Genomic DNA, 14,544 nt, shown 5'->3' on the forward strand with positions numbered 1-14,544 from the left:
CTAAGGTTTGGGGTGGACTAAAGGAGTGAATCCATCTAAACCAGTAAGCACAGTGCCGGACACAAAATAGGTGCTCAAGAAAGGTCACTGCTAGCCAGACCCGATGATGGGGGCTGGGCTGATGTAGGGCAATTAGACCTGCTTGAGCTGCATGGCAAGTCCAAGGACAGCCTGGGCAATTCAGTGAGACTTCGCTTTAAAAAGAGAGCCGAGGTGGTAACTTTGTGGTAGCACGCTTGCCTGACAGGTACAGGTCCTGAGTTCAATCCCTGCTCCTGGGGAGAGGGCAAAAAGAATAATCTATTAGCCTCCATGTGGACCAGACAGCAGACAGCTCAGAGTGTCTCAACTCCAGTGCAGTGCAGTTTCCGGTGAGCAGACTTAAAACGTGCCCAGGCCCTGGCAAACAGGTAAGAGTGAATTCTTATCCTCTCCTCGCAGAGGTACCGTCTACCTTGGTCTTGTAGAACAGTAAGGTGTGTGTCATACTAATGCTCTCCATACAGCACCTGCTGGGGCCAGAGAGATGGCTCAGAGGTTAAAGAGGACTGACTGCTCTTCCAGAGGACTCAGGTTCAATTCCCAACACCCTCTGACGGCTGACAACGGCCTGTGACTCCACTTCCAAGGGCTCTGATGCCCTCCTCTCGCTTCTGAGGGCACCAGACGTGCATACAGTACACGGACATTGGTGCAGGTAAAACACCCACGCTGATAAAATATAGTAACTAGGAAGCAGCACTCATGGTAAACTGAGGCACGAAAAGACAGCCCCAGAGCATCTCAATTACAAAGTGTCAAAGTCAGGAGTGCTCTGACCTCAGACCCCAACTCTTTTTACAACACCAACTGAAGGACTCTGACAGGCCCAGGCACCCCTCACAGGCTGCCAGCAGGGCTTGCCCTCCTTCCTTCCCTCTCCCTTGCCTTATAAGCCTTTACATCACTCACATTCCAAAAGCTAGCTAGTCATCAAGGTCCTGTCCCTCATTTGGCTACTTCCCTGTGCCTGACTAAGACACCAAGTTTCAACTACTAAAACTCCAAGATCTAGCAATCAAAATTCATTATTTGGCTATACTGGTTAGCCTGTCCAGTGTGGACTTGGCAACCAACTCGCCCTAGCACTTCCCTTTCTTTCTCCCTAAAAACCACTCCTGTGAAGATACCTGCTGCTATTTCTGCCAGATCCAGAAGCAGCAATCCCTCCCTCCTCCCCCCTCCCCCCATTCCCTGGGCTGGCTTCAAGGCCCTTTCACCAACTTTTCTACCAGAAAGTCCTCTGAATCTGTTAAATTGTTAATTAACCGTCAAGTATCCTGTCCATCGAGATTAAGAGGAGTTGATGAGTCACACCCAAATCCCAGCACTGGGAAAGTAGAGGAGGTTCAGGGCCAGCCTGATCCACATTAAGGCAATAATAATCAGAAATGATGATAATGATGATGATTATGCTATTAATCACATGATGTGGATAATCCTGCAGAACTTGGTTAAGGGCAAAATAAAACAAAACAAAAACAGAGGACAGGGGTTGGTGGCACTGGGGCAAACCAGTGCTGCAATCCATTACAAGCAAAGCTTTCTGCAAGCTCCCAGGCCTGCAAGGCCTCTATGGTGGGTGGACCTCAGAGAGGAGGTATACACCTGGGCCTCTCAAATGTACAAAGGCACTCTGAGCCTTTCTCATGCCCCTTCCTGTCCTCCACCCCTCTCCTCGGCTTCCCAGTCACAACCCTCAGAAAGGCGACCCCAGGAACCCCATCTGGAAAACATCCCAGGGCATCATAGGTAGAGCCAGGGTTGGATGCACAGGGAGCCAGTCTGCTGCAGGTAGAGAGGACTTTCCTGGTATGGTAAGGCCAGAGGCCATGGCCACACCATGGAAGGCTTCCTGGAAGAAGCTAAGCTTGAGCGTGGAGGGGCTTTGCTGAGAGCTTTGCTGAGAGCAGAAGAGGCTCTAACTCAGACTAAGGGGTTCTGCAGAGAGAGTCCCTGCCAACACACATTCTGTCACCTAAATCTCAGGGTCTCGCCCATAAAGGGGAGAAAATATTCTTGGTTCGGAGTCATTAGCTTTTGTAAAAAGTACAAAGGGTGGCAGAGAAGGACCGGATGAGTCCCAGGCCCGAGCTTAAGAGGTGGATACACTGAAGAGTGTGCACAGAAGTTCATCCTGAGATGAGGGCAGCTGATGCTGACAGGCACAGCCAAGCACTCATTCCAGAAAGATCTGGAAGCTCCTCAAGGTGGAGTGGGGGGGGCATACCTGGAGGAGAGGAGCATGGTGGGAGACCTCTACAGGGGTGTCTGTGAAAAAGGATGAGGGGATGGGGAAGGCACATTCCCGGGACATCACAAGCCAAGGGGGATGGGTACTAGGCAGGGGAAGGCTCAAATATAGGAAGAGTAAGCTACTGCCACTAAGGGGAAAGGGACCTAGACAAAAGGTTTTAAGGTCACCTCTGCTGCCCTGGCATTCTCTGCTGGTGCCACCTGCTATGTGACTAAAAGCCAAGATCACTCTCAGGAAAGACCCTCTGGGGCTCGAGAAATGGCTCAGCAGTTAAGAGGACCTGCTGCTCTCAAAGAGATGCCAGGCCTGGTGTCTACCACGTGTGCGAAAGATCCTGAGTGTCTGTACTTCCAGTTCCAGGATATCCACCGCCCTCTTCTGACTTCCCTCAGGCACCCATGTGGTGCACATACGCACAGGCACACAAACACTCATACACATGAAATAAAAATACATCTTAAAAAATAGTCTCTTGTATTCTACAACTCAGAACATTTATAAGCCTCCAGCCAGAAACCTAGAGATAGATTTTGCTGCCTCTCCCGACCAGGATCAACTTCAGTTTGATCCAGGCTACTAACTGTCTCTTCTTTGGGCTGCTGTCTTCCTAACCAGCCTTCCTGACTCTGGCGCCTCTTTCCTCTCTTTTCTCTCTTTTCCTCTCTCTCCATTCTCACATGTGGTGAATGTAACTTACCTGAATCAAAAGTCTGATCCAGTCACTGTGCCCTGTGCCTTCCACACTTCTGACCCTCCTTAGAGTATGGGCTTCTTTTCAGCCCCAATCTGGAATCTACTTTCTTCTCTCCAATGGTGGGCTTGTCTCCTATTCCAACTCCTTCTGGGTCCCAGCATCCTCCCAGTTGCCTGACCACTTACCATCACTATGTGTTTGCAGTATGCTTGCTCTCCCCCGCTTCCACGTTTTCCTGTCCTGGATAACTCTTACAAATCCTCGGGTCTTTACACCTCATTTCTACTGAAAAATCACCCTTATTCCTCCAACTGGGTCAGCTAATACCGTCAGACCTTCCAGATCAAGACTGCTACCCACCCCACTCCTATCCCCAAAGTGGGGACTTAACTGGATCCCGTTATCTATCTCCCCAATCCCCAAAGCCAGGGTGAGTAGACAGGTTCTTTGGAGACCCTTAATGCAAAACGGAATGAATGAACGTCTGGAAGATGCACTCCACAGTCTCCACAGTGTTCAAAAGCCAAAGTTTCTAACATCCCTAATCTTGTGTTTCTGAAACCGCCCTTTTATTTCCACCATACAGAAGACCAAAAAAACAAGTCTCCAAGTCTGCCATTCGCACTCTCATGAGTCCCGGACTCTCTCCTTCCCGGTCCCCGCTCACCTGGCCGCCTGCATGAGCGCGCTCCAGCCGTAGTGGTTGCGGCTGTTGACCGAGGCTCCGCGGCGCAGCAGGAACCTCACGAGTGGCTCGTGACCACCGGCCGCCGCCAGCTGCAGCGCCGAGTTGCCCGCCTCATCCGAGCAGTCCACAGGCACCGGCGTCCCGGCCTCCACTGCCCGGGCCGCCTCGGGCCCTGCCGGCTCCGCTCCCGCCTCGGACCCCGCGCCCGGCTCCGCGCCTGGCTCCAGCAGGCGCCGCGCCGTGTCCGTGTCACCCTGCTCGCAGGCGCGGAGCAGCAGCTGCAGGCCCAGGGCCAGCGCGCCCTCGCCCATCGCCCGCCGCTCGCTCCCCGCCGCCGCCCGCTCCCACCCCGACTCCGCGCGTGCCCGCCGCCTTCCGCAGGCCCGCCCCCTGGGTGCGCGCGCGCCTCCGGGGCCGCGCCTGCTGAGTACGCGCGCGCAGGACCCGCCTCCGGGCTTGTGGGGTGGGCCTGTAACTGGTCACTCTTCAGCCTTCCTGCTCAGAGCCAATGCGACCTCTGGGCCTAGTTTAGAACTCACCCCGCGTCTCCACCGATCCCAGACCGCCCCGCACTTCACTAACGCTTCCTAAATAGTCGCAGACTGAATCAGGACGAATGGGCCAGCACTGTCCTTTGCTGGAGCAACCCTGCAGTGCTGAGTTCTTCATCTGTGCCAGGCTACCCGCCCCTCTATCTCTTGTCTTTGCCGTATGGCTCACGACTAGCACAGTAACTTAGGTGTTACAGATTAGGAGATTTTTCTAGCCACACCCCTGACCCACTGAGTCGGAAACTCGGTGTGGGAACAGCAGCTGTTCTTTAACAAGCCCTCCGATACATACACAAAAGGTAGGACCCACAGGCTGGTCCGCAGGACAGTCCTGGTAGCCACCCTGGAGGATTGGATTCTGAAGATTCCAATCTACAGAAGAAGAGTGCCCGGGAAGGCTGTATGTTGCTATAGTCTGCACAGATCTGTAGGTGCTGCTGTGGCTAGGGCTCAGGCCTTCTGACATCAAGCTCATCTCTCTTTCCGGACTCAACAAGTATGTTTTGGATGCCTGCTAGTGCCAGGCACAGCTCCACATGCTGAGAACGTTTGCAAGATAGCATCTCCACCTTCTAGGAATTGACCCACCCATACGGGCTGTAAAGATATGCTGTGGAAATAAACTTGGCAGCTGGATGGTGGTGAATGCTATTGACACAGAAAACTGAACGTGAATCTAAGGAAAAATAGGGTAAAAGGTGGGGTATTGTTTTATAATTGAGCCATCAAGGGAATCACTGAAAATGTGACATTTACAAAAACCTTAAGGAAGAGAAACATGGGAACGTTTGGTGGGGTGGGGGGGGAAGTAGTTAAGCAGAAAATCAGAGAAGGGTCCTAAGGACAGGCCTGGGCACAAGCAGGCCACATCATTCTTTCCTTACAGCATGACCGCTTCCATATGAAGAGACAACTGGTCTCCATAGATTGTCAGTAGTGGCCCCCAGACCCAACAAGAAGCCAGACATACAGCTAGACAAGACTGTTACACACACCAAGTCCCAGGATACAGAGGATCCTGATAACAGGATAACTGTGAGGTCTGGGCAGACATGAGTCACTGGTGCAGGTCAGAGAGGATGGGAGTAAGGAATCAGGGCTAGAAGATAAAAAAAAATACTATATACAAAGATAAGAAAATATCTTGAAGGTTTTCAGGACTTGGATTGCAAAAGACTTCGATGCCCTACTACGGACTGTGAAGTTTATTCTGTGAGTGGGGAGCCTGGTGTTTGGACAAGTCAGTCAAGGACTAGAGCTAACCACTCATGTACAGATGAGTACACCACTCACTTCCACATCCTACACAAATTACTGCGTGTAAGACACCACCTTTGGAATTTCTAGAGAAGCCACTTATTTCCTGGAAGATCTGAGTAACCGCACCTTTTTCTTATTTTCTTTCTTGTCCCTTATATGTTCACTAACTATTGTTTCATTATGACAGCGATGTAAAAATAAAGATAAGGCTCAGCTCACTGATACATTCCTATAATCCCAGAACTTGGGAGACTGAGGAAGGGAGATCATGAGTTCAAGGTCGACCTGAGTTACTGAGCTCTCGTCTCCAAAAGCACATAGGGCTGGGAAAGCCTGTTGCATCCGAGTTCAGATCCTCAGCATTGTGCTAAAGCTGGGAGTGTGGTACATGTGTGGACCATGCATGGTCCACATGTGTAAACACAGGAATCGGTTAGGGTTAGGGTTAGGGTTAGGGTTAGGGTTAGGGTTAGGGTTAGGGTTAGGGTTAGGGTTAGGGTTAGAGTTAGGGCTAGGGTTAGGGAGAGACAGGTAGATCCCAGAAGCTTATCAGCCATCCAGTGAAGTCTAACCATCGAGCTCCAGGTTTACTGACAGACAGGGTCTTAATAAATAAGATGGAAAGAGAACAAGGAAGGTGACTGAAGTTGAAGGCTGACCTTGAACTCATGATCTTCAAATAATAGTAATAGTTGAACGATAATCAACTCCAGCAATACGTAAAAGTGAAAATCAAAAATAGTAAGACGCCCTTGCCCTCCTTCTTTGAGTTTCCAGGGCCATTCACCACAGGGCTCCAACTGTCACTGCAGGAGTGTGTGGTGGTGGCTGTCCACATCATGGTCAGCTAAGAAACAGAGAGTGGGCAGGTTCAGGGGCTGTGTGGTCACCCTAGGCTGGGAAGACGGCTCAGTTGGTAAAGTGCTTTCTGCTCAAATAGGAGGATCTTAATTTGGACCCCCAGTACCCACATAAAAAGCTGGGCGTGGCTGTGCACCATGGTAATCCCAGTGCTAGACGGTGGAGACATGAGCTGGGGCTTGCTGGACAATCGGTGAGCTCCTGCTTCGGTGAGAGACCTGTCTCAGAAACATAGAGTGGAGGGGCTTCAAGATGGCTCAGTAACTAACTATACCTGTTGCCTGAGTCCTGAGTTCAACCCCTGGGACCCACCTAGTGGAAGGAGAGAACCAATGACTGAAAGTGTCCTCTGGCTTCCACGTTTGTGCTACGGCAATGCACGTGCACACACACAATAGATAAATGTGTAGGGTACGCTGGGGCCCACCTTTATTCCCAAGCGAAAGAAAAACAATGCCAGCCCATAGCTGGATGGGGTTATGCGTGCCTATAATTTCAGCCCTGGAGTGGCAAAGGAAGAAGAATCAGGAGTTCAAGGTCATCATGAGCTATAGAGAAAGTCTGTGGCCAGCATAAAACAAACAAACAAACAAACAAACAAACAAAAGAAGAGGCCCTTAGTGAACTACTTCTTCTAGCCAAGGTTTATCTAAGGGTCCACAGCATCCTTATATATTTCCATACACTTGTTGTGGTAAATATTAAATAAGGAAATGCCAACCCATGCTGTGCCGGCACCGTTGGGCCACAAGGCATCTGTGTGGTATTTTCATCTCAGGCAGCCAGACTCAGCAGACTCTCTGGCCCAGAGCTCTCAAAATGTCTCCTTCACCTGACTCAACGGGGGAAACAAATATTCAAAACATAAGGCTGTGGGGGACGTCCCCGATTAAAACCAGGAATATTGATACCCATGTGTAGATACTGAGCAAGAATCCTGCTTGGGTACAGCAGAAACCAACCCTGGGGTCACAGCAGCAGCAGCAGAAGGATGTAGTTCATGATTCTTTTCCGGTACACAAAACTTGGAGGGGCCCAAGTTTTGGAGATTTCAGACCAGGATGTCCCAATCACGCAACAGCTGTGTCCCTACTGGGATGGAGTCTCCTCAGGTTCTTTTGTTGTCACTGGCTTCAGGTTGACAGCCTGACACAGTAGGGCCTGACTGGCCCAACCTGTGCCCCTGCTCTATTTGACACCAGGAGGCTAGGAAGGCAATTTGTAGGTTTTTAGCATCTATGGTAAGAGGCAGCCTCTGGCCCACAAGGAAGGGGCCTTCTCGGCATGGTGAAATGTCTCAGAGGCTTTGACCCACTGCCTAACAAATCCCTGCACGCTCTGCCTTTTCTCAGGGAGCCTTCCTGACTGACTTAGTTCCTGGAGGGTCAGTGGTTAGTGCATGGTCCAGCCACACTAAGTAGCTTAGTCCGGAGTGCTTACTGAAGCAAAAGATTTTCAGTTGTCACACTGGAGTTAGCCTGCCAGTTCCTGAAGCCAGCCAGACTTCGTGCAAGCAAGACTGCCACAAAGATCAGCAGAGTCATCTGCAAAGTGCCCCGGCGTGCCTTCCTGCTGATGTTTATTTTGAGCAAGGCGGTCATCATAGTCGATCCAAACCTAGCAAGGGTAGCATTTACTCTTTTGAATGCAGGGGTTTGTATTGACTTTTTCTTCTTTTGTGGCATTGGTCATAGGCTCTAGGGCTTTGTGCTTGCTAAGCAAGCACTCTCTCACTGAGCTGCACCAATCCTGTGTTTATTTGTGTCAGTGAGTAGCTTTGTGCAATGCAGGCTGTTCTGAATTTCGCCTGTTTTTTTGTTTTGTCTTTCCATTTTGCAAATGTCTTAGACAGCTTTCCATGCAGGTGAATTTAGATTGGGGACAACGTTTCCAATTGCGTACATGACACCACCAGGTAGGAAGTGTAACATCACTCAATATTTTTGTTTGTTTTGTTTTTCTAGACATGGTTATTCTTTGTAGCCCCAGATGTCCTGGAACTTGCTTTGTAGACCAGATTGGCCTCAAACTCAGCGATCTGCCTGCCTCTGCCATCTAATGGTCACAATTCCTGGCCACTTAATCCTTTTTTAATGAGTCATAGATAGCTTGTTCCTAGTATTCTGCTAATATTAAATATGTATCTCTATATCATATATACTGGATAATTATGCATATAGCTATATATAGATATATAATGTATATAGATATATGATATAATTAATTATATATTATACATTATAATATATTATTATACACTGTAGCACATTATAATATATAATTATATATTCAATTGTTTATTGGTTATAATTGTATGTTATAATATATATAGCATATATTCACATAGACACACAAACACATATGAACACACACACACACACACACACATTTATTGTATTGTTCAGGTGTGGAGGAGGGCACCTATAATCCCAGCACTCAGGAGGATGTAGAGGCAGGAGAATCATGATTTTTAGGCCCAGCTTGGGATATGAGGTGAGGCCCCTTTTCAAAAACACCATCACAAAATCTTGCACTAAGCAATGTTTATGGGGTTGGGATTTAGCTCAGCGGTAGGCGCTTGCCCTAGCAAGCACAAGGCCCTGGGTTCGGTCCCCAGCTCCGGAAAAAAAAAAAAAAAAAAAAAAAAAAAAAAAAGCAATGTTTATGGCTACTGTCAGGGTCGGTTCTCAGAGACCGACAGATGGCACACTTGGCTGACATACTGAGGGACATTTACTAAAGACTGGACAAGGGGCTAGAGAGACCGCTCAGCAATTCAGAGCACTTGCAGTTCTTGCAAAGGATGCTGGTTTGGTTCTCAGGACCCAGTGGGGCAAGTGGTGAGCCTTCAATTCATGAACACCTACAACTCCAGTCCCAGAGTTTTTCCGCACTTCTACTAGCCTCAATGGGTGCGCGCACGCATGCACGCGCACGCATGCACGCGCGCGCACATACACAATAAGTAAGTAAATGTTTTAAAAAGCATTGATCGCATTTAAGAATGGTACAGGATGCCAGAGCTAATAGTAACCCTCAGAGTCATTGCCACCCCAGGCCTGATGGAGAAGGGGGTAAGGCAGTCACAAAACCCTGAAAGAGAGCAGAGGCAGTGAGCCACTTGTACAGCTGTGGTGTTGAGGAGAGACAGCCCCCTGCAGTTTAGCAGGGGACTCCTCCCACCCCACCCCAACCCGGAACAAACACCTCCGGTCTCACTCTGTCTGCTTGTGTCCTGCTGTACTCCGTGTCAGAACCCAGCAGGAATCCAGAGTCTAGGGACCCACTGGTGTTCCCCTGTCAGTCCTTACTCAGCCTCCCAACAGCAGGAAGCCTTGCTGCTCAGCACGTGTCCATGGGGCAGAGCAGAGACGCCAGCTGGGGGGCCTGCAAAGCAGTACAGCTTCTTGGTCCCAGGCCAGCTCTACTAGACCAGACTCTGCACAGTCCCCAGGTAATTCAAACACGTATTAAAATTCATAGGGCAAAGGCCAGCGTCTCTTAAGTCAGAGTAGCTACGATCTTTTTATTTATTTTTTATGATCGGTCTTTCAGACCTTTTTTCCCCCCCATTGTTCCCGCTGTTTTGATTCGAGTCCTCTAAAAACATCAAATGTTTAAATATTTGTTCATTTGTTTAACTTCTGGGGAAAATGTCGCCAAAGAATAAGAAGGGGGTGGAGGAGGAAGGTGGAAGCCGCAGGTGTGGTGCTGAGAGGAGGAGGAGGGGCAAGGTGCTTCAGCCCAGAGCCTTGTTCTGGGGAGACTCAGCCAGGTCTACCAGGAGTCCCAGCTAGCATTGCGACTACACTGGTGGTGTTGGGAAACTAGAGGACACCATCAAGCCTGGGCAGGTGCAGCAGCCGGAAGCTCACAGTCTCTGCTCCCCAGCAGCCTGGAGCCAGCGGCAGCTGTGGGTGCTGAGAAGCAACTCAGGTCCTCTGGAAGAGCAGCGAGCTCTGAAGCACTGAGCCATCTCTCCAGCCCCAGTTTGCTTTTAGGGACGGTGCTGCCCTGAGTTTCTGGTATGCCTCTTTGAAGAGAATTTTTAAAGCTTATTTTTGATGGCGAAACTCCTAGTTGTGGACTCACAGAATCAAAGGGATAGCAATGCTAAGACTGAACTAAACGTTGCCTGATCACTTTCCAAAGCTTCTACCAGTCTGTCCTCCTCCCCAGGCACACAAGGGTGTGCTTATCTACAAGCTCCCCAACAATGGAGTTACTATACCAACCATCTACAGCCAATGCCAATCTGATAGGTGAAGAATTAGTTCCTGGGAAGTTTGATTTTGTGCATGTTGCACAAAGACATTGAGTTTAATCTTCTGTCTTTCTTGAACTATTTCTATCCTCTGGGGGAGGAATTGGCTCTTCGAATCCTTTGACCGTTTTTTTCCTCTCTTTGTTCTTTGTAGTTCCCTGTTGATTCACATACTGGGTAAATGTCACCTCAAAAGAAACCTTTTCTTGGTTTGTCATCTGACTTCATATTATCTTGGAAGCCTTAAAAAATATACACATTTTAATAAATTTATAAATAATTTCTGTAGTGGTTTCTGGATTCTTTCACCCAATAAATTTTTTTAAAGATGTATTTATTTATTCGATGTAAGTACACTGTAGCTGTCTTCAGACACACCAGAAGAGGGCATCAGATCTTATTACAGATGGTTGTGAGCCACCATGTGGTTGCTGGGATTTGAACTCAGGACCTCTGGAAGAGCAGTCAGTGCTCTTAACCACTGAGCCATCTCTGCAGCCCTCATCCAGTGGTCTCACTATGCAGCACTGGCTGGCATAGAATTGGCTGTAGCTCAGTCTGGACTCCAACTCACAGAAGCCAGCCCTGCCTCTGTCTCTCAGTGCTGGCTTTAAAGGTGTACACCGCCACACCTGGCTTTCGGCTCACGTCTTTAAAAAGTGTATTGATTTACTTATCTTGTATGGAAGGGTAGGTGGGTACTTCTGTGCTACGCCATGTGTACGCAGTTCAGAGGACAGCTTTGTGGGACTGGGTTCTCTTTTCCACCTGTGTGGGTCTTGGGGTTAGAGCTTGGATCCATAGGATTGAGAGCAGATGCCACCACCTGTGGAGTCATTTTGCTGGCCTCCTCTTCTACTCTTAATTTCTCTTTCCCCCTCAGTCTTTCTCCGTTCCAAACTCTTTCCCCTTCCCCACTTCCTTTTTCCTTCCCTTCCTTAAGCCTAGGAGGCTACATCCTTGCCTTTGCACAGTCATCATTAGGATGAAGTGCATCAATGTTGGAAAACTCAAGTCCAGCATTTACAGCCCACACTGAAAGCCAATAACCTGCTCTTTCTCTCATGACCTGGGCTCTGACCTATTTTTTTTCCACCCTAAACCTCTGTGGAGAAGCATTCCAATTTGGCAGCCGATCCAAGCTCTTCTGAACTGTAATCCTTGTCTGATTTCCAATCTGACCGCAGATCTTAACTATCTGGAGGCTGGCCCAAAGGTGGGGCCCTAGGCTTTCCAATAGCACCCAACTTCCTGCACAGCTAAAGCCTGGGTTCCTGGCCTGGGCACAGGGTGGAGTTACCTGTGAGCTGTCCTTTGCAGGGTTCACTCTAAGTCTTGAGCCCTCCTCAATCCTGGGGAAACTTCCTCCTCAGGCTTTTGCCCGGAGCCTGCACGTTGTTGGAGACTCTCTGCTCACCCCATGTCTCAGAAATGAGTGTCTCTGCATCTGGACCCGACTGCTACTTTTTGGCTCTTCATCTGATGATTCCTGTGAAAATAGCGGATTAATTCCTTGATGAGGAAGACACCTTTCTGCGGGGCACGCTGAATGGGGCTTTCCCTGTGCTTCCACTGGTGTTAACCTGGGTTTGCAGGTTCCTATGACTAATAGCTGTCCCCCACGTGTCTGCCTGTGAATTATGCTTTCTCACAGGGGCTCCCAAACCCAGAAAACTGAAAGAGCTCTCCAGTATCCACTGGTTTACCTTTCCATACTTATGCCTTGGGCTGGGGATATAGCTCAGTTGGCAGAATGCTTGCCTAGCACACACGGGCCTTGGGTTTAATCTCCTGAAGAACTTAAAAAAAAATAAAACCAGCAAATAAGAAACCCACCTGCCCCTGTGAAAGAGCTTACAGGCAATCAATGGCTTCTGAGAGAGGAAGAATCCGTTTTCTGTAGAAATAGCCTTCCAGATAGATTATCTGATCCCAGTGGTCAGCCCTAAACCTATGCATTGCAAGCAACATTAAATAGGATGCTATCTCTCTGGAAGTAGAGGCAGAGGCAGGAGGATCAAAAGTTCAAAGTCATCCTCTGCTACATAGCACATTTTAGGCTAGCTTGACCCACTTGAGACCCTGTCTCAGGAAATGTAAAACAAGCATTAGAAAGATGGTTCATAAGTTAAGAGCACTGGCTGCTGTTCCAAAGGACCCAGGTTTAATTCCCAGCACCCACATGGTGGCCCATAACTGTCTGTAACTTCACTCTTAGGAGAGCCAACACTGCTTCTGACTTCCACAGACTCCTGAATGCTTGTGGTATGCACGCATATTCTCAGGCACGTACACACAAACACATAAGACAGAATGAAAAGTTTTAAATGAAGAAATGAAAAACAAGATCCAAGAAATTGTTGTGGTACAATTATAAATGGTTTCTTTTATCCTGCACTAGTTCTGGTACCATAGGGCCAATGGCATCTATTGAATATTTTCATCTCAGTCAACAGACTGTCACCCTCTAAGCTCCATTCCATATCACACTGTCGATGGCTACTCTCTGAGCCCGGCAACAAGCTCTCTACCCATCTAGTTCCCAAGGCAGGTTGCCACCATGGCAGACATACACATCCCAATTCCGTAGCTGCCCAGTGTGTCCAGCCACCACACACTCTCTTGAACTCAATTAAATCACCACATGAAAGAACATGCAACACAATAACCTCTGATCCAATTGATAAGATAGAATTTGCTCATCTAGACATACAAAGCCCCGTTCACATCCATCCCTTAAGAATATTAATAACAACCTGTAAATGTGCAGAGAGGAATCTTAACATCCGTCTCAGTGTTCTCTCAGCTGCTCTCTCTTTCCTAACTCCAGTCTCCTCTTCCTCTAAAACTTTTCTCCGCCCATCCTTCCTTCTCATCCAATGACAGGCCTTGTTCTATCCTGTACCTGCCTTCACCTGCATAATGACATCATCCTACATTTCACCCTTTCTGTCTAATTAAAAAAACCTTTCTCGACTTCAGTCTCTGCTAGTTGGGGCCAGAGTTTAGGTCTTTCCAAAGATTAGCTAGCCATTTTGTTCAGAGCTAGCTTTTGAGGCTTCTGCCCACCGCCATGGACAAGCCGTCAGAGAAAGTCGACCCAGTTGTGTACCCAGAAGCTTAGATGAATGATGGATCTCAGAGGGAAGATGAAGAGGACTCACCCAATGATTCAGAAACCCTACAACCAGAAACACTAGTAAAGGTCATGAAAAAGCTAACCCTGAACCCCAGTGCCGAGCAGTCACAATATCCTCGTCGTCACAGCCTTTGTCACCGGGTTCAGAACCAGCGTGTGGAGAACAGAACTGAAAGAATCATGAGGGAAGTTCAAAGCGCCTTTCCCAAGAGAAGGGTCCTCATGTTGTTGTTGGTGCTGAAAGAACCTGTAGCAAGGATGAGAAGATTTGTTCGGATTGAGCAGAGACAAAGACGGCTTGAAGGAAATGAGAACAGAGGTGAGCCGTTCAGATGTCTCTGCACTTTCTGCCATTATCAGAGATGGGATCCATCTGAGAATGCTAAAATGGGGCAGAACCAGAAGAATTAGGGCAGTTCGAATTGTATGCTGTCCTTGCCGTCACATCACGCAGCAGATGTGAAAGCTGTTGTTTGTTAAGATTAAACTTTTCTTGGTGCTGGGGAAGTCTCTTCTACTTGTTAACCTTTTAAATTACATAGGATGTGTGACATTTGGATTCATGCGAATGACAAATTTACCCAAGAACTGAGTATGAGTCAAAGCCTGGTAGTTTGATTTAGAAGGTAATTGGAATAGATCTTTTAGATTTTTCTAGTTTGCAGAGAGTTTTGTAATAAAGGCAAATTTGTTATCTTTAATAAATACAAAAGTTTAGAGCAGAGGCAGAAGGAACACCCATTCAGAGCCTGTCCCACATGTGGCCCATACATATACAGCCACCAAACTAG

At 48.3% G+C, this 14,544-nt stretch overlaps 1 protein-coding gene and 1 pseudogene across 1 annotated transcript in view; one reads left to right on the forward strand and one right to left on the reverse strand.

The window, feature by feature from the left end:
* Positions 1-4,032, reverse strand: part of Anks6 (ankyrin repeat and sterile alpha motif domain containing 6) — a 46,198-nt gene extending 42,166 nt beyond the window's left edge. The window contains exon 1 of the mRNA XM_032904203.1: positions 3,658-4,032. Coding sequence (XP_032760094.1) covers positions 3,658-3,989 — 332 coding nt within the window. The 5' untranslated portion in view covers positions 3,990-4,032. The remainder of the gene's footprint in view (positions 1-3,657) is intronic.
* Positions 4,033-13,687: 9,655 nt separating this feature from the next.
* On the forward strand, positions 13,688-14,164 carry LOC116888711 (annotated as a pseudogene).
* The last annotated feature ends 380 nt before the right edge of the window (positions 14,165-14,544 follow it).

Source organism: Rattus rattus, chromosome 1 (assembly GCF_011064425.1).
Source record: "Rattus rattus isolate New Zealand chromosome 1, Rrattus_CSIRO_v1, whole genome shotgun sequence".
NCBI lineage: Eukaryota > Metazoa > Chordata > Mammalia > Rodentia > Muridae > Rattus > Rattus rattus.